Consider the following 18,789-nt stretch of genomic DNA (forward strand, 5'->3'; position numbering starts at 1 on the left):
TTACGCATGTCCTGTGGCGCGTCTTTGTACGTCAGAGACTTGCCACGAGTCATGTGGCTTTAATGCCAACAATAAAATAAAAAATATAACTCAGTACTCACTGCAGTGAGTGACAGAGAGAGCATTTTCTCGTCGACGAAAACGTGAAGTCACGGACAGACGGACGGACGGACATGACGAGCACAATATAACATTTTTTACATAAATGAGAAAATGCGCTAAGCCAAACTCTCACCCAGTGTGCGTCATTATGTTTTTTCCATGCGTTACGTATATAGGGAATAAATCAAAATAGAAAGCGACCCTGGCCGAGGTGCGTATGTTACTGGGATGTCACAAAAACAGTTAATGGCAAAGATGTATTCCTTAGTATTCCTTAGTTTTTGTTTGGGACGTAGCAGTCCCAGGCCACGATGGATCGCCGCCTCTGTCATGCGGTCAGAACACGATTAATAGTTATAGTAAACCATGCACATCATAGAGACACGCAGCGTAGACGTGATTAGACGAGGAAAGATTTGTCATCTTACATCAAAGTAAGAGGATTTATTGATTTATTTCTAGAGAAATAATGACGCATTTTTGCTACATTTAACTTACTGGTAAAATTAAAACATTTTTATCATTGATCTAGTTCAACTAATCCTCACATCAAAGGGGCTTTTCTGCAATTTCGAAATGCGAACTAAATATTTCCTAGTTCAATGTTTGCAGATACATAGTTTATAGCTCCAGATAAGGTTTTATTCCATGATGAAGTTTTGTTAATGGTTGCCCCCATCATACTTACGTGGCCTGAACCAACGTAAAAAGCACGCATAAATCTGCAATATTTTACCCTTTGGCATGTGTAAGAGTAAATTATAGTGGACGATGAAATCTTTGTAACTATAGAAAACCACGCCCTCTTGCTCCAACCATTGCTCCACGCTCTCTTGCTCCATTCACTGCTCCACGCTCTCTTGCTCCATTCACTGCACCACGCTCTCTTGCTCCAACCAATCATTGCACCACGCTCTCTTGCTCCAATCACTGCACCACGCTCTCTTGCTCCAATCATTGCACCACGCTCTCTTGCTCCAATCATTGCACCACGTTCTCTTGCTCCAATCATTGCACCACGTTCTCTTGCTCCAATCATTGCACCACGTTCTCTTGCTCCAATCATTGCACCACGTTCTCTTGCTCCATATGTTATCAAATTACACATTCGGCCCCGTCAAGTGTTCAATGAATACTATGAATGACCTCTAGTCAAATTGCATAATGAACCAAGTCACGTGTTATACTCCATGCATTACCTCCAGCCAGTAACACATTAGACAACGTTCAGGACGTCAAGCGCTTATAAGAGGCAAACTCGTAACCATTTGCAGAAATATAAGTTGATGACATTCAAGTGGAAGAGGAAATGAGTACTAAATAATATATATAGTTCAGTTTAAAAGTCTTGCATGAGAAGCTTGTTGCTTTGTCAAATAACTTTTAGTTACGTATAAGATAGTGAGGTATTTTCTCATCACGGTCTCCAGCTTCAATTTTGTTTATTTCTTCATGTTTTTGGAAGTGAAAAGGATGATTTCGATTTTGGAGCGAAATGACCCCTACACTATCAACGAGCCGATTCCTGTTCATGAAGTACATCATTATAGATGAGAGGAAACTGACTTTTCTACCTTAATGCTAAGTCATTTCCATCGAGATCGCGGAAACAGTTATTTAGAACAATTATGTCCGGTAATATTATAATTTGATTCTTGATAAATGTAGTTATTGATTCGTCATCACTCATCATAGTTTTCAAGATTTAAAAAAAATCTAAATCCACAACATTCTTTGTCATGACCTTTCTGTACAGAAATTCAAAAGAATTTGACTCAATGACTAGTTTAATTTATTTCCATTCAATGCTCTCTTTGTCTTCACTTTATTTCAAGTCTTGATTCTTTATCGATACAATTCGCATCTTTCAACAGCCAAAGTAAAACTCATTTTGCCATCGGTCATTTTTTAAACCAGAAATTGTCGGTAGTGCAGTTCGACAATCTATTTAAATATAGCGTACACCGTTATCACGCCTAAACATGAATGATTAATACAATTAAAAATTATGCTCGATCTTAGTCTCGTTTCAGCCCAAAGCCTGCTTTGGGCTGAACTGCACTCTTTTCAGAACAGTCATCATATTGATTTTTTTATGTCTATTCCTTGGTGTGCAACATATATATATTTCTATTTTTTAAAATATATGTTTTTAGTTAAAAATATTTTTCTCAAATAAAGCATAATTTAAGCACACCGAATGATGATTTATTTCACAAATTCAATGACTGAATAAAAGACAGCAGCCTTTGTTCAGAAGAACTAAGAATCGCTGGCGCAGAACATGCAAGCCTTTGTTCTCCCCTAACGTAGGCCTATTGCTATGCCGTTAGCTGCTGGCTATGGAAACCAATATAAAAGTGACAAAATATTTCGGTACAATCAATGCCTACTTGAAATTGTCTAGTTTAGGTAAAAAATTAGTTTAGTTAGGAAAAAACATTCAATGTAACATAACTACTAATACTAGAATCTTGATAGTTCATTGATACTTCATACTTTCGTGAATTTAAGTTTTAATACTTGCTAATATTACAAAAACACGTTTATTATTTGATGCGCTATTTAATTGAGCTAAATACACTGAAGAAACTTGCATAGCCTTGAATGTCCCAGCAAACGTTCTAGTTTCGTTCAACAATCAATTTACTTTGATTCGCAACGAGAATTTTGATCCCATTCGTATTTTTGTATATATACTCCGCTTAAATATAATAATCGAGATAACGCAAATATATTTTACTGACTGGTTTGTTCTGGGCTAGTATTTAATATCTGGGCTATCTTGAGAATTTATTCTTCTTCGTAATTCTGTTTAGGAGTCTAAGTCTTCAGAGGCAGTATTTCTCTCATTAATTACTAATTACATACACGCAAATGCGATGAAGCCAGAAAATCTTTTCCATGAATGCAAATGAGCCCGGAGGCTGCAACAACTGGACTCATGGAGAAATTATTCCTAAAACAAATTGAAAGCTATTTTTTACCGTCGTAAATTATTTCATGTGCTGCTATTAACCATAAGAAGATAGACGATCTCTTCACTGGAGACACTCATTAGCCCTGACAGGAATATACGATTGGAGTTAAATAGCGCCTTATTTTGAAATTATTTCGCAATTCGAAATCATAGTATTGAGAATCCGCTGTAGGAGAATTTAAGGACTTGCTGATAAGAAACGACTGAGAAATCAATGAAGCGAGTTCCTAAAAGACTAGGTTTTATGATCATATATAAAAATCCTTGAATTATCATGGTTCAGTGTTTCCTAATATTTTCAAACTCCATCTTCGAACTTAGACCTGAATACTGCAACGAAAAAAAGAACAATTTCAAAATTATTGTAACTCTTTAAGTTGTTAAAAAATAAATAAATATATGATTAGGACCTTTTTCAACCAAATAATTATTCGACCAGGTTTTCCTTGTGTATTTATTCACGCATATTCATCACGTGTATTCATTCATGCAATTTAAAACTCTATGCTTATTGATGAAACAAAAAATTTTGCTTATCGTTTAGAAAATTGTGGTTAAAAAAAGTTCACACTTTTGATATTAGTCGAAGAGAGTGCAATCATTGGAACTATATTGCTGGGGTGCAGTCATTATGATAAATACTTATAAATACCTAAATATTAAAAATAATTTACTACTTTGGGTGAAGTCTGGAAAGTCTTGTTAGTTTCAGTAATTGACTTTTAAGACTGAAAGCCTTTTGTCCGGTGCAGACGATATTTTATTGTTTCCAAACGCCTTATTTTACGAGAAGTGAGTGCATTTCTTTCGAAAGGCTTTCATTATACATTGATTGATTAGAACTTTGACTTAGAAGGCATCGTTAACTCGGAGTGTCGATTGTGAGACTTAGCTAAAATCTTCTGCTATAATCTATTTAACCAACATTATAGGAAGATGGACGTTCACACTTGAAGGTCTCTCAACACGCCACACATGTTTGATCAATTCGACCCTTCTTTGTATGACCCTTTGAGTCGGATTGGGGAATGAAGTTCAAATGAGACCGATTAACACAATACTAAAACTGAAGTCTTCAATCACATTTAGGGTCAAGTGAAATAAATACCGAACGGGATACCAGGTATTCATTTCAAAGGTGATATGACATACCGTGATACCGGTACAAAGTGCATGCATCTCCTGATACTGGGAGCAATAATGGATATTACTATCATAATCAGGTACCATGGAATAGGTAAAATATGTTCATATAAACTCTAGTAACATTTATACACAATTATTGGTGCCATGCCGGTACTGTACATCGAAACCAGTTTCATCCATGGCATACGGCAAAGGGGGAAAATAATGAATTTTTATTTGAGTAATAAAATTGACTGCCAGACATTCATGTCATAAACTAAGTCTAAAATGAAGCAGATATATTCTTCATATACCTCAAATTTTTTTATTTCACATTGAATCAGCGTGCCAATGACTTTCAATTTATTGCAATTAATGATAATATAACAGCAAATATAGTTGTCCACTTCAAACATTGCATTATCTTTATGCTTAATTACTGGTGATTATTATAGTTGAAATTCTTAAGATATTTTTAAAGAAACAATCGCAAATGTTATTGCCTAGTCATTGTAATAATTTAAAAAAAAATAGTAACTTGCCTTCAGATATTAGTCAACTAGATCTATTCACAACACGAAATCAGTAAGACAGCCTGCAGTTCTGGCGAAATAATGTGTAAATTTCAATATTTTTGTGAGAAAAACGTGCAGTTTAGTGGGTGATGAATTGAAGAGCCAAAGACATCTAATAACACGCTGGCACACGTGTATACACGCCAGCACAATAACACGTTGTACATACAGGAACAAATGGTAAATGTCGACTTAACCGCGCGGGAAACATGTCATGTAAGCATGAGTGACAAGAGCCCAGTTAATTGAAGTGCCGTTCATTGTTATGGTTAAACAAATTTTTCATTTGACATCTATGGAAACACAATAACAAGTATGAAAACAGTAGCAACAGCAATCACAACAATTATTAAAAATTGCCGGTACAGCTCTCAGCTCAGTAGTAATAGTATAGTATAGTATTTTCGGCATTAAATAAAAAGGCCTGGATAGGCCTGTCGCCGATTCTTGTACTTTTCTTGACTTGACTGGCCTTACGGACGGTAGATTTAAAATCACTTCTAGATATCAGTTGTTCCGTAGGGTACGAGGCATTTTAAGACTGAACATATGCTCATGCATGGCCTTGTCTAGTCTGTTCTTGAACGCGTTCATACTTGGAGCGTCAACAATATCTTCAGGGAGGCTGTTCCACATGTCAGTGACTCGAAGCGAGAAGAAATGTTGTCGCGTGGATAAGTTGAAGCGCAGTTTTTTTAGTTTATAGCTGTGGCCCCTGGTGTTGGTTCTTGTTTCAAATTCTAGTAATCCTTCTGGGACCTTGTACAAACCATGAGTATACTTGTATACTTCAATGAGGTCACCACGCAGGCGACGATAACGGAGACTGGGAAGCTTCATAATCTTCAATCTTTCTTCATAAGACTTGCCCTTTAATCCTGGTATTATCCTTGTTTCACGTCTTTGAACACTCTCAACTAAATTTTTGTCCTTTTCAAGTCTCGGTGACCACACAACGTTTCCAAACTCTAGGTTTGGGCGCACGACAGAGGTGAACAACAGCTTCATCATTTCTATATCTAGGTACTCGTAGGAGCGTCTGATCAGCCCAAGCAGTTTATTGGATGTATTAACTTGCGTTTCAATATGCCTATAAAATTTTAGCTCCCTGTCGACACAAACTCCAAGATCTTTTTCCACGCAAGACTTCTCAATCATAACCCTCTCGTTGCAGCATTTTATACTGTTGTCCTTATAACACTATTGAGAGATTCCAATATTGTAAGTTTATGCCAATTGTGCAACAAATACAGACAAATCTTCACACATCATCGAGTAAAATAATTATATTTACATAAAGCAGCACAGAATCATCAATACCAAGCAGATTCGAGGTCCATTTTTCTTTGTTTGAATTCCCGCAATGATAAATGAATGCCAGAACTTTATGTTAAGGTAATTGCTACGTTCATTTATGAGCAATCAATGAACGGAGGGTCTCACAATAAGAGCTTGGGTCAGACGCTCTGCAGCCGCTGCGGGAGTTGTACGTTCAACACGGCGGCCACTGCCACTGTGTTCACCATCACATCACTTTATATCCATCTGAAAACAGCGGTACTGCCACTGTTCATCTCAGCACATAGGCCACTGGCAATTTAGTAGAAATACAGTGCAGTTGCCACCATTTTTTGGCAATAAATGCAGAGGAGAACATGTGTTTGCTAATGCGAAGCCTGGCAGCCATAAGCTTGAAAAGCGGAACTACATCTAATACGAACCGATTGTGCGGGTAAATATAAACTATGGAAAAAAAGAACTCTCCATGCAGGCGGGCAAAAACAGCTCAATTGCTGTTTTGCACGGACAAAATTTCACCAATAACCCTTTGGGACAAAACGTTACCAGTATACCCACCGAATTGATGCAAAAATTAGACAAATAACCGCCGTGTGCGTTTGTTTGTCTAATCTAAAAATAAAAACTCACCATTAATCGCTGTTTGCACCTGTGAAGTGGCCAGTAACTGCAGTGCGCGAAAAATAATCCCTCGGTTGGCCTTGTGCTCTGTTAAGAAGGTGTCTGACTTAGGTGCCGCCAGCTAGGGTAAAATTTGCCTTTCAAGTTTCACATTGGCTTAAATTTAGATAAAGTTCATGTGTTGTATTGTGAACTTGTGATGAGTTATAGATTTAGTTCAATGCAGGTAGTACTACTGGCCCGATTATTGATGATATTTGCGTTTAGTTACACATTTCTCAATCACTCCAGTGCACTCCATGTTCACAGTGAGAAAGTCATGAAATTTGTTCACACCGAACTTTTACTTCTAACCACATTGAAAAGCTAGTTAAATGAAAGAGGATTAAAATATAGTATATCCCAGTGTTTCAAGGGTTTTTGTGTATTAAAGCTGCTTTTTGTTTCACAAAATAAAGATATTTACTATTTCATGGCAACTTTCACAAATGATTGGAGCAACTTTTTCCTAAGCATTTGATTAAAATCGAGATAATATCAACAAAGTTTCAAAATAGGAAAACAAAAAAGCTGTAACTCTTCGTCAGATGAAGATAGTGTTGAGATGATTTAAAAATCATGTTTTTTGAAACAATTCCAGATCAGAAATCGAAGCGAAGTTGTTTCCCATTTGGAGGGATTATAACAAGAAGTAGCAGGCATACCTGGTCAAATGATGTAGAAACAGATGATGAAAACAAAGTGAAGGCTTTGCATTTGATGACTATAAAATGGGCAGAAATACCATGGAAAAACGGCCAGCTTATCTGAAGAGAAACATTCAGTTCAATGCATGAAAATGAGACTTAAATTTGGACGCTGGCCAGAGAAACGACTGTGCAATGCTGCCCACACCCAATAAAATTACAATTTTTATTACTTACAATACAATTTTTCCACGAAAATTTTTTGGGTTTCATTTATTTGCATTTCTTGCCCTTTCATGTGTGTTTTTTGAAATAAATGTGACAAAAAAAAACAATATATACATATATGTATATAATATATGTATATATCTGGTGGTAATTTTATCTTGTTCAACTTGAAACCAAGCGAAATTAAACATTGGATTCCTATGGTTCCAAAGTATGGGACAACGTTTCCTAAATTAAAAGTAATTTTAGCCCAAATATTATTAAAATATAACTCAGCACTCACTGCAGTGAGTGACAGAGAGCGCATTTTCTCGTCGGCGAAAATTTTATCACGGACGGGCAGAGGGACAGACAGACGGACAGACGGACGGACATGACGAGCACAAAAGCGCATTTTTTCCAATATGAGAATATGCGCTAAAAGCATAGATGTGCGACAACCCTAACTAAATTTTGATGCGGGCCTGAACCTGCGGGTGTCGTCTAGAACTCGGCAAATTGCTAAATCAGAATATCTGTTTCCTTCTCCGGCTCTAGGAATAAAATTATTAAATGTATCCTTCAGGCAACTTATAGTCACAGTTTGAATTGGCAAAATAATTACGTGTCACTGATTTCATTTTGGTGCAAAAGCAGATCCAGAATAACTCTGTGCCGAGTGTCGCAACTATTGAGCAAAAGGCTGGGCGTTTGCATTTGTATTAGTACGCATGCCTTGGAAAAAGTGCTTCTTGAACGAGTGGGCTCTGGGATTCCAACTTTTCAGAAACGTCGAAACTATTTTGGAATTTTTAAATAATTCTCAGTCCTCTCCAGCTTAAATCGGAATTCAGATTCCTGAGATAAACTGTAAGAAATTAAAAAGGATTATAACTAAATTTTTATCAGAAAAATAATTACGACCGCAAATCAAAGTTAGCTAATAGATTTTCTTAGAAAAAGTTAAAACTTTTGCTTTTATCACAACTTCTTCCCAGGTTATAATTTGACTGGAGACCTAAAATTCACTCCAAAAACTTTTTCCGTAAAATTTATTTATTCAAAGAGACATTGCATGTATTTATCATCTATCGTCTTTGAAATGCTGAGGAGGTCGAGGGTGACGATGATGATGTTGCTGTCCGTGCTGCACGGAACCGGCGCAGCATCAACGGGCTCATCCCGGTACCGCGTGCACCCCCAGGCAGGGTTCGGTATCACTGATACCGCGGCAGTGGTGCACTATACATCGTCTGCCATACAGGTAAGGTTAATAATTTCAATTTCATTACATGTTCGGTATCTCTGATACCGCGGCAGTGGTGCACTATACATCGTCTGTCATACAGGTAAGGTTAATAATTTCAATTTCATTACATGTTCGGTATCTCTGATACCGCGGCAGTGGTGCACTATACATCGTCTGCCATAGAGGTAAGGTTGTGAAGTTCGATTTTATTTCGTTATATGAATCTTATTATAAGGCTCGATTTGATAATGTTCAAGACATCGTTTCATTCAAGTATGTTCGAAAAATGCTATTTCCGTTCGAAAATGTTATTTTTATTGCCTCAAGCCATGATGCTCCTTGTCTTGCCCTTTAGTTAGTATTAGTGCAATGAAATACTATAGCTTTTTCACTTTCGTATATTTTGGCGCAAGGAAAAATTTATAGACTTCAATGTTGAATCAATTGCTCGATTTTGATATATAAATAGCAGCATTATTTCTATGTTTCGATAGTTTCTCCGATGCAAGAAAGCAACAAGTAATTTAAGATTTCACTGCAAAGCTAAAATTTTCCCCAAATGCTTATTAAGACGTTGAGGCGACAAGATCCATGATGGTTGCAGGAATATTTTTCCGGACAAATTCCGCGATCTTTTTTCAATTGCGTTTGTCAACAACAATTCTGACTGCCTCATTAAATTTTTAAAAGCACGGGAAAAAGGAAAATTTAATTTTTGCACCGGAACCTACACATTTACTAGTAGGGCAACATGGGGCAGCGCGCCCCCCACTTTTTTTAAACTAAAATTTTGATGAAGTTTTAATTGATACGAGGTGGTTCTTTGTTTTGTTTAAGTGTACAACTAATGAGGAATGTATGATGTGAATTAGACGCCTATAGATTTATTCAATTTTTAATGAAACACTATTTTGTAAAAAGTGTCAAAATGGGCCCATTGCCCCACCCCTGGGGCAATGGGCCCATGGGCTTGGGGCAAGGCGCCCACCCGCGGTCAATTCACCACAATTGCATATTTTTCGTTTAAAAATGATAAAACAATACTTTACAGTTAAAAATAAGAAAAATGTAAGAAAAAATATGACATTCATTCATTTATTAACAACTCAAAAAATCATATCCTTAACTTGAAAAAAATATACTCTTGGCTTAAAAAATCTATCACTGACGTGAAGAAAAATATTTCATTGACATAAAAATATATATCCTTGACTTGAAAAATAAATCCTTGCGATAAAAAAATTCGTCCTTGACATGAAAAAAATGTATTCTTGACTAGAAAAAATATATTTAGTTTATCAGAAAAAAACTTCGTTCCAGTTTTGCCCATAATCCAGATATTATGTTATTATGTGCAGAGAATTCGTACCTAATCGTGATTACAGCCAACACCATAAAAACTCAACAACTTTTGGCTCATTGGTGTTGACTGAAATCAACTTTTGGCAAGGCAAGAGTCAATAACTCGATAAGGGATCATAAATACGCATAACTAGAAACTAAACCTGCTGCCTTGAGGCGGCAAATCGAAAAATCATGCAATATGAAGTGTGATTGGGAATTCAAAAGCTAGTCATAGTTTTGAAAAGCCCATTGAGACAAATCTAATGATGTATAACACAAGACTTCCCCTTGGGCGCTTTGCCCCGTGACACGCGTGGGCCCGTTGCCCCCACTAGGTATCCTTTCAATTTATATCGTGTCAACATTTTATTTTAAAAGCGAATAGTCTAAACTTGATCTCAAAATTATCCTTATAGATATTACTTTCAAAATATAATTCACAGTAATTTCAAAAGCTTCATCTCCAGTAATCGATAACAGTTTTATTTAGCAGCAAAAAACCTTTATCTGGGCTGAAACAGTTATCCATAAATAACTTAATAACGCAAACACTTAGCAAAACGAAAATCCGTACACTTCATCCCAGTGAAACTGTCGACCGGCGGTAGAGAACACGGACCAATATCTGCCATACTTAGCGAGAAACCCGCTATGGGCCCGTGACCCGCAGCGGGCTCGCTGCCCCATGTTACCCTATATTTCGAAGTTCAGGCCTTTTTTATTCGCGGACTTGGCCGTTTTTAGGCCATCTGCCAGCGCTGGTGGGTCGAGGCGCGCTGAATGTGTTAAAGCAATGTTGAGCTTTTTCATTTTTGATGAACCAAGAGAAATAAATGTTCTAATAATTTCGGGAAAAAATATTTGCCGTAATTTCTATTTGTTTCGTTGACGCAATTCATGACCCCATCTGGTTAAAATTCAAACAGAGTGTCCCTCATACATTAATTCATTTATTAACGCATTGATTAGTTTCTGAGAGCGGCAAATTATCTATAAATTCAGAACATTTCTATCAGCTCACAGTATCCCGTACTGCAGATGACTGCTAAATATCTCTTAATAAATTGATGTATACTATCTTATGTCGATGCGAATTAACACATTGAAAATAACACAAAACAGTCAATCACAAACTAATGTTTAATTATTTATCACATTAAGGAATTTCTAACAGCACTAAAACGAGTTAACTTCTTGCAGTGTGCTCAGCGGTGCTCGATTTCTGGCTCATCTGTCTTCTCCGTCACTGAAGAAAACACAGGAAAAGTGAGATGCAGAATTGCATCGTCTGGCTTCCGAGCTGAGAACCTCACCGCCGGCGCCGCTGCTGCAGGAGAAACAACCTACGTCGACGTGAGTCATAAACAGCTTACAGAAGCCGGGGAATAACATTTGCGATGCTTTTTACTATTAATGTTTTTGCTATTTAAATTCTTGATCTTTATAATACGTTCTATTTAACTAATACATTTTTTATATCAGCGATATTTCATTGTTATTAACTTAACAATCATCATAATTGCTGCGCAAAACTAAACAGCATACAGAAGCCGGGGAATAATATCGTTTATGAGGCTTTTTACTATTAGTTTTTTTGCTATTTTAAATTGTTTCTTGATCTTTATAATACGTTTAATCTATTTAACTAATACATTTTTTATATCAGCGATATTTCATTATTATTAACTTAACAATCATCATAATTGCTATGCGAAACTAAACAGCGGAGAGAAGCCGGGGAATAACATCGTTTATGAGGCTTTTTTACAATTATTTCTTATGTTATTTAAATTATTTCTTAATTTTTATAATACGTTTAATCTATTTAACTAATTAATTTTTTATATCAGCGATATCTCATTATTATTAACTTAACAATCATCATAATTGATCGCAAAACTTTTCCTAAAGTTAATCACGGAGGACATGGATAAATTAAGAGACAATACTTCCAACTTGCAATTAAATTTCTGTATTTTATTACAGCGGAAACCTACGAATTTCTTTGCGAAACAGTCCAGGAACGTCAGATCGAGAACTTGGAACATTTCCATGAAATTGTTTTTCATTTGGAACAGAAGGAAAATATTCGAACAGTTATTAACATATTAACCACAGTTTGAGAAATATGAGAAATATTCAGTACACAGTCGAGCCACGCAGTAGCTAACGCCCACTGCGTTGAATAATATCCATAGCTACAGACACTATCCGACGGTCTGTATGTGAACAGACCATCACTAGCCACCATATGCCTGCTTCTAATCAGTATTGTCACATCTACACGCATAAAGCTACATGAAGCTACCACGCCTTTCTTACTACCGATCAGCGTCTAACTAAACCTTATCAGAAATTTCAATTAGTTTCTAAGTTCAACAATTGTTATTAAAAGAATACTAAATTTGATTTTTTAATACTATAATATAGCGCGAGAAACTAGTAACAACTGAATGTAGATTCCAAGGCTGACTTGGTTAAATATCATATTTCTATTCCAATAGTGAGTTTGAAGCAGGGGCTAAAATAATTGCATTGGTAAGCCAATAATTAAATTCTTAACTGAACCGTATATTTTGCTGCATGTAATTAATTTAATATTTACCTACACAGGAACTCAGTCCTGCTACAATACAGGAAGTCACCACTACTCCTGTGCAGGCGCTCACCTCTACCGCACCAACTCAAGGTGGGCAATGAAGATAGATCATAAAAAAGTTGTGTCCATATACTTGAAAAATTAATACCTGACGAGTCACAATTCTTCACAACGCCCAGGAGCATAATATGTTTTTCGAGAATGCACGTTTTTGGCAAATATTTCATAGTGACAACTTGTGTATCGATTTGGAGGCAGAAAGCAACATGTAAAGACAAATTATGCAAAGTCATATCACACTAAGTTCGTATCAATTAAACACGAATAAATGAGTTCCCACTTGTGGATAATATTTTTCTTTTGAGACAAAAACGAATCTCTTCTTTAGCTAATTGAAGTCGACAAATTCGTGTCCTAAAAAATTTGAAATTCCTTCCCATAAGTTCAGCTGCAAAAATTGTGATTTTTAACACGTTATTTTAAGGGTTTCAGGTCCGCTTTTAGATAAAAATGTGGTATTCCTCTTTCCCGGTTGTGTTGTATTTTCATTGATTGGCAAACATGTACTGAAATTTATATTTCGTCGAGGCGTGTTTTTAAAATACCGTTTTTGAATTACGCCGCCGCCGTTTAGCATATGCACCGTGTAGCTACATCTGTTGAGAAGCCGAATACGTCGTTACGGAAACATTCGATCGAGTCTACATCTGTTTACATGATTTTAAATCCAGCGCCTATTGATAATCCGCCAACTGTGAAGACCGAGCGTTTCTTTGTGCTCAAGACTTTACATCAGTTGACATTCATCGACAAAGCAGTGAAGTGTGGGATGAAAACATTTAGAGTGTTTGGTGCGGAAATGGGTTAGGGCATTTATAGATGACTGAAACGAACAATAAAATAAAACAATAAAGATGGCCGAAACAATGAGTAACGAAATGGGAGACCTTCAGTCATTACCGATGATCTGATTTAAAAAATACTGTATAAGTATAACTACGTACTCACTGCAGTGAGTGACAGAGAGCGCATTTTCACAAAATCGACGAAAACGTGAAGTCATGGACAGACGGATGGACGGACGGACATGACGAGCTCAACAGCGCCTTTTTTTCCATAAATGAGAAAATGCGCCCAAAACGGACTGTAAAGTGGAAGAAAACAGACGAGTCACGATTTGTACCTGGCTGAAAAGTTTCCAGTTATTGTTTAGGAAATTATCTGATTGGGCGGCAAGCTTCTTTCACGACGGCTTTCAAAAGCTAGTCCCAATATATGATAAATGCATCAATATTAATGAGAATCACGTAGAAAAGTATGTTCTTTCGAGTGAGTAAATTATTTTTGGGAATAATTTACTAGCTATTTCTCTACTTCAGAACGGTACTTGCTGCAAAAACATGCCTTGTACACTCTAATGCTACATAATAACCGTATTACACTCAATTAAAATACTCTCTATTGATAAAATGTATTAAAATATGCACTGATTGATTCAAATTTTTATTAATGAAAAGGTCCATGTCTGACTGCATCGGATATCGTCTGCGCTACTGCAGCTCCGGCAACTTTCTTCTACCACCCGAGCGACTGCAGCAAGTACCTGTGGTGTACAGGCGGTACCAACCCGATACAGATGGCATGCGCTCCTTGTACCTACTGGCAGTTGGACATCACCGCCTGCGTTACGACTCGGCCTGCAAAGTGTTCTTGTCAGACGTCCATACAAAGGGCCCCATATACTTGCGAGTAAAGGGCCCCATACACTTGCGAGTAAAGGGCCCCATACACCTGCGAGTGAAGGGCCCCATACGCTTGCATGTTTGATTGCCGAGTCCGATGTTGATTCACGTACCGGACTCGGCTATATTTCACCATGCAGCCTACGTATTTTTCTCGTCCAGTCCAGTTGTAATGACGAGTATCAGAGCAAGTTATGACTTAGATTATAGTTTGGAATTATTAGGCAGCCCCAAGACGCTAAATAGTGTTTTTGCATCTCTTAATTTATACTAATATGTTACTCAAACTGGATAATATTGCGCGCGTTGGACTTCAGGTTATTCGTCTCAACAATGCTTTCATATCGTGGGTGGCGTGAAAGATGAGGAATAACAAAGTTTTGAATTTATTGAAGTGTATCGTGGCCCTCCTGCTGTGTGATATGTGAAGTTTAGGGATTTTCGTGCTCTTTCAAAAATAGGGATACCGAAAGATGCACTGTTTGCACAGTATTGAGAGAATATAAGCAATAAGTTCATCATTGTTTTGAGGATTTTCTAAAATAAATTTAGATCAAATGCAATTTTTGACATAACCTTTATATTCAGATATTGTGAAGAATTTAACTCAATGATTATTGAATTTAATTTTCTATTGAATATTCTCTTTGTCTTAACTTTATTTTAAATCTAGATTCCTTATCAATATAATTCGCCTCATTTGACATCCAAAATTAAACTGTTTCTGCAATCAGTCATTTTTTCACCAGAAATGTTCGGTACTGCTATTCGACAATCTATTGAAAAGTAGCGTTCATGTTATCCAGCCTAAACATGAATGATTGATTTAATTTAAGATGATACTCAGTCTTAATATCGTTACCTGCCTTTGGGCTGATCGTACTGCATTCTTATCAAAATCGTCAACAAATTGATTTTTTTAAAAGTCTATTCATTGGTGTGATTTATATATTTTTGCGTTCCATTGTAGAATAGAATAGAATAGAATGGAAGTGTCGGCGTTGAAGAAATAGGCCCATGGCCTGTTGCCGATTCTTGAACTTTTCGTGATTTGATTCACAAGGGATCCGGCCTTTGGAACCCGATCTTTCCATAGCTGACGATTGATTGAGATAGCTGCTGGACTTATTGCCTGGTATGTTTAGTTAAAATATTAGTTAGTTTAGTTTAGGAAAATTTCGCAATATAGAATGACTTATGAAACTTTAATAAGAATCTTCATATATTTTCCGAATGCAAATTTAACAACTTTCTAATATTATAAACGTGCGTGTCTCCTATGATGAGCTATTTAATTGAGGTTTGCTAAGCCTTGCTGGCCCAAGCGCAGCATTCGATTCGTCATCTTTGGCGTTCATTTTCCTGTTCACCATTGAGTTCAAGAAAGTGCACATTGCGTGAATGTTATTTGCGCTTCTTAAATTCATTTTTAAAATATATTCATTGCGTTGATTAAATTATTAGTATCATTTCACAAATACATTTGTTTGAATTCGTACCGAGAATTTCGATCTCCTTCGAGTATTTCGTCTATGCTCAGCCATAAAATCATACTTAAGATACACAATTATATTTTACTGGCTAGTACATTTTACTGCCAGCGGCTGAGTATTTATTGTTGTTCTCTATCTTGTCTATAGGATATCTAAAATTGCACAGGCAGTTTTCCTTCAAATAACTACTTATAAAGATATAGGCAATCCAGGAAAATTTTTTGCATGCGAGTCTGAAAACCGCAATATAGCGGGTCTAACGGGGAAATATCCTCTGAAAGAAGTTACAAATAATTTTTCTCCGTCGTAAATTATTTCATGTGCTTCTATTAACCAAAAGGAGATAGAAGATCTCTTCACTGGAGACACTCGTTAGCGCTAACATATATACACGATTGGAGTTGAATTGCGTCTTATTTGAAAATATTTTAAAACTTGAAATTATATTATTGAAAACCCGCCGTAGTAGAACATAAATACTACTTGTGAAGGCACGATTAAGAAATCATGAAAGCGACCTTCTATAAGACTAAGTTTCATAGTCGAAAAAAAAAAAGAATTCACGAATCATAACGTTAACAAACTTTCGTGCATGTGTTTCGTACTATTATTCAAATTTAATTTTAGAACTCAGATCTGAATACTGCAGTGGAAAAGGAAAAATTTCAAACATATTGACCCTTTTTAATGATATAAGAACCTTCTTCAACCGTAAAATGAGACGACAAATTTGTTTTATTTGTGTATTTATTCACGTATATTCATCACATCACGTGTACTCATTCACGCAAAACTTGAATTTCGATGCCGCTAGATAAAGCTAAACATGTGTTTCCAGTCTATGAAAGTTCATGCATTTCACTTCTAATGCAGGAGTGCAGTCATTATGTAGCTGGAAAAATTATGTGCTATTTATGGTGAAGTCATATAGGTCATTTTAGTTTCAATAATTGACTTATATTATTGGGCTGAATGCCTTGTTCATTGCAGCCGATATTTTTATTGCTGTCAAACGCATTATTCCTTGTTAATCGTTGGAACAACTCCATTAGAGCATAGAATTTTACATATTTTTGTGTGCCATCCATACGTCATTGAAGAAATTCAAGCATTGGTGACATTCTACTTAAGTTGGCTAAACAAACTTTCTTCTGACTTAAGATGAAGAAAACGAATTTCTATTGGTAACCCTAAGAAATAACTTGCCAGATATTTCATATCCCACCCGCCGTGATAAACAGCCCACCATGTTGGTAGGTGGGGTGGGGCGGGGTTGAGGGGGGGGGGGTTCTATACCAAGTGACATTATCAACCGATAGAAATGTTATACGCACCTTGCACCTAATGGGTGGCCTGGGCCGTTAATGACGACACCTCAAATCAGGATAAACTTAAACTGATCGGGTTAAATCAGGCTAAACGTTAACCTGATCAGGTTAATTCATGTTAAAGTGAACCTGATCAGGTTAAATCAGGTTAAACTTAACCTGATCAGGAGCAGGCACCCAGGTCTCGAGACGTCTCTCTCTTACCATCGAGACGTGACCCAGCCTCAGCATGCAATTTAATGATTATAATAATAATAGCTTATCAGCGTTTATTAGGCCGTATGCCGGTCGCCGGTTTTTAACATCGCAGAACGTTGACAGCTTGATGCAATCCCTAACTCGCAACTCACTGCTACAATTCTGCTTTGCTTAACCGCCCGGCCTCCTCGCCGATTCTGACCAAAAACTGGCGCACAGAGCTGGGATCGAACCCGCACCTCTCTGCGCCAATCTTGGTACACTGAACTTTAACCACTGAACCACACTGGGCCTATACATTAGAAAAAGTAAAGAAATCGTAAGTTTATCAGCCAATCGTTGACGGCCTTTCAAGCAAAATCCACCAATCATAGACAAGGAAATAGAGGGTAAGTACTAACGTTCACTTAGCGAGTTTTGAAAGTATGGGCCCTGACCATAAACCCTAAAAAACTCAGCCACAGAGCTAGAAACTGCAGGCTGCGCTAAAACACCGTAAACCAGACCCGTGACCGTGACGCACTGCATTAAGCTATTAGCGCCTTAATAGAAGCCATAGACGTTCAATATTATTCGGCAATATTTTGGTAGGCGCAATAATATTCAGTAACTATGAGTCATATTGAAAGATTGTGCAATCACATCCACAGGCGTGCAAAAAAATTTCGTGCAAACAGCCCAAGCTAGAGTTTTATGAAGTGAAAGTGTTTAGTGAGACTCTGAGACCGACTGCGTTGCATAACATGGTGATGTCAGCGCTGAAGTGTAGGCCTGACGTGGCCTGTCGCCGATTCTTTTCCTCTTCGTGCCTTTTCACAGAAGATCTAAAATCGTGTCATTTGACCGGATCTTTTCATGACTGACGATTGTTTGAAATAGCTACTAGACTTCCACCGGGTTCGATAAAGTGCTAGGCATTTCAAATCTGAAGATATATTTTCCCATAGCTTTATCTAGTTGCACATTCTTCACTGTATTATAAACTTTTGTGTCGTCGGCATACATGGAGCACACGCTGGATACTACTTCTGGCAGATCATTTATAAAAGCAGCGAACAAAATAGGCCCCAGGACGCTTCCTTGTGGCACGCCACTGCGCATATATCAATAATGCTTCATTAATTAAGATGCTGCACGAAATAGTGCCACAAGAAGTTTTTTGTATCGTAGCCAAGACGAACGTTTTTCTCTAGGATAAGTAACTGCAGTTTGAATGAATAAGAATTTAATGTTACATCATC

At 37.0% G+C, this 18,789-nt stretch overlaps 1 protein-coding gene across 1 annotated transcript; it reads left to right on the plus strand.

The window, feature by feature from the left end:
* The first annotated feature begins 8,633 nt into the window (after positions 1–8,633).
* On the plus strand, positions 8,634–14,600 carry LOC108680780. Its single transcript, XM_018169678.2, has 4 exons — positions 8,634–8,859; positions 11,389–11,541; positions 12,802–12,877; positions 14,305–14,600. Exons 1-4 carry the CDS (start codon positions 8,671–8,673, stop codon positions 14,538–14,540), a joined length of 654 nt encoding a protein of 217 aa, XP_018025167.2. The 5' UTR covers positions 8,634–8,670; the 3' UTR covers positions 14,541–14,600.
* The last annotated feature ends 4,189 nt before the right edge of the window (positions 14,601–18,789 follow it).

The sequence above is a fragment of the Hyalella azteca genome, unplaced genomic scaffold, assembly GCF_000764305.2.
Source record: "Hyalella azteca isolate HAZT.00-mixed unplaced genomic scaffold, Hazt_2.0.2 contig8613, whole genome shotgun sequence".
Taxonomy (NCBI): domain Eukaryota; kingdom Metazoa; phylum Arthropoda; class Malacostraca; order Amphipoda; family Hyalellidae; genus Hyalella; species Hyalella azteca.

Excerpts from the sequence above, each read along its gene's own strand:
- LOC108680780 (XM_018169678.2), top strand. The coding sequence starts at position 8,671 with ATGTATTTATCATCTATCGTCTTTGAAATGCTGAGGAGGTCGAGGGTG. Across the intron at positions 8,860-11,388 it reads ATACATCGTCTGCCATACAG|TGTGCTCAGCGGTGCTCGAT; the intron begins GTAAGGTTAATA and ends AACTTCTTGCAG. Across the intron at positions 12,878-14,304 it reads CTCTACCGCACCAACTCAAG|GTCCATGTCTGACTGCATCG; the intron begins GTGGGCAATGAA and ends ATTAATGAAAAG.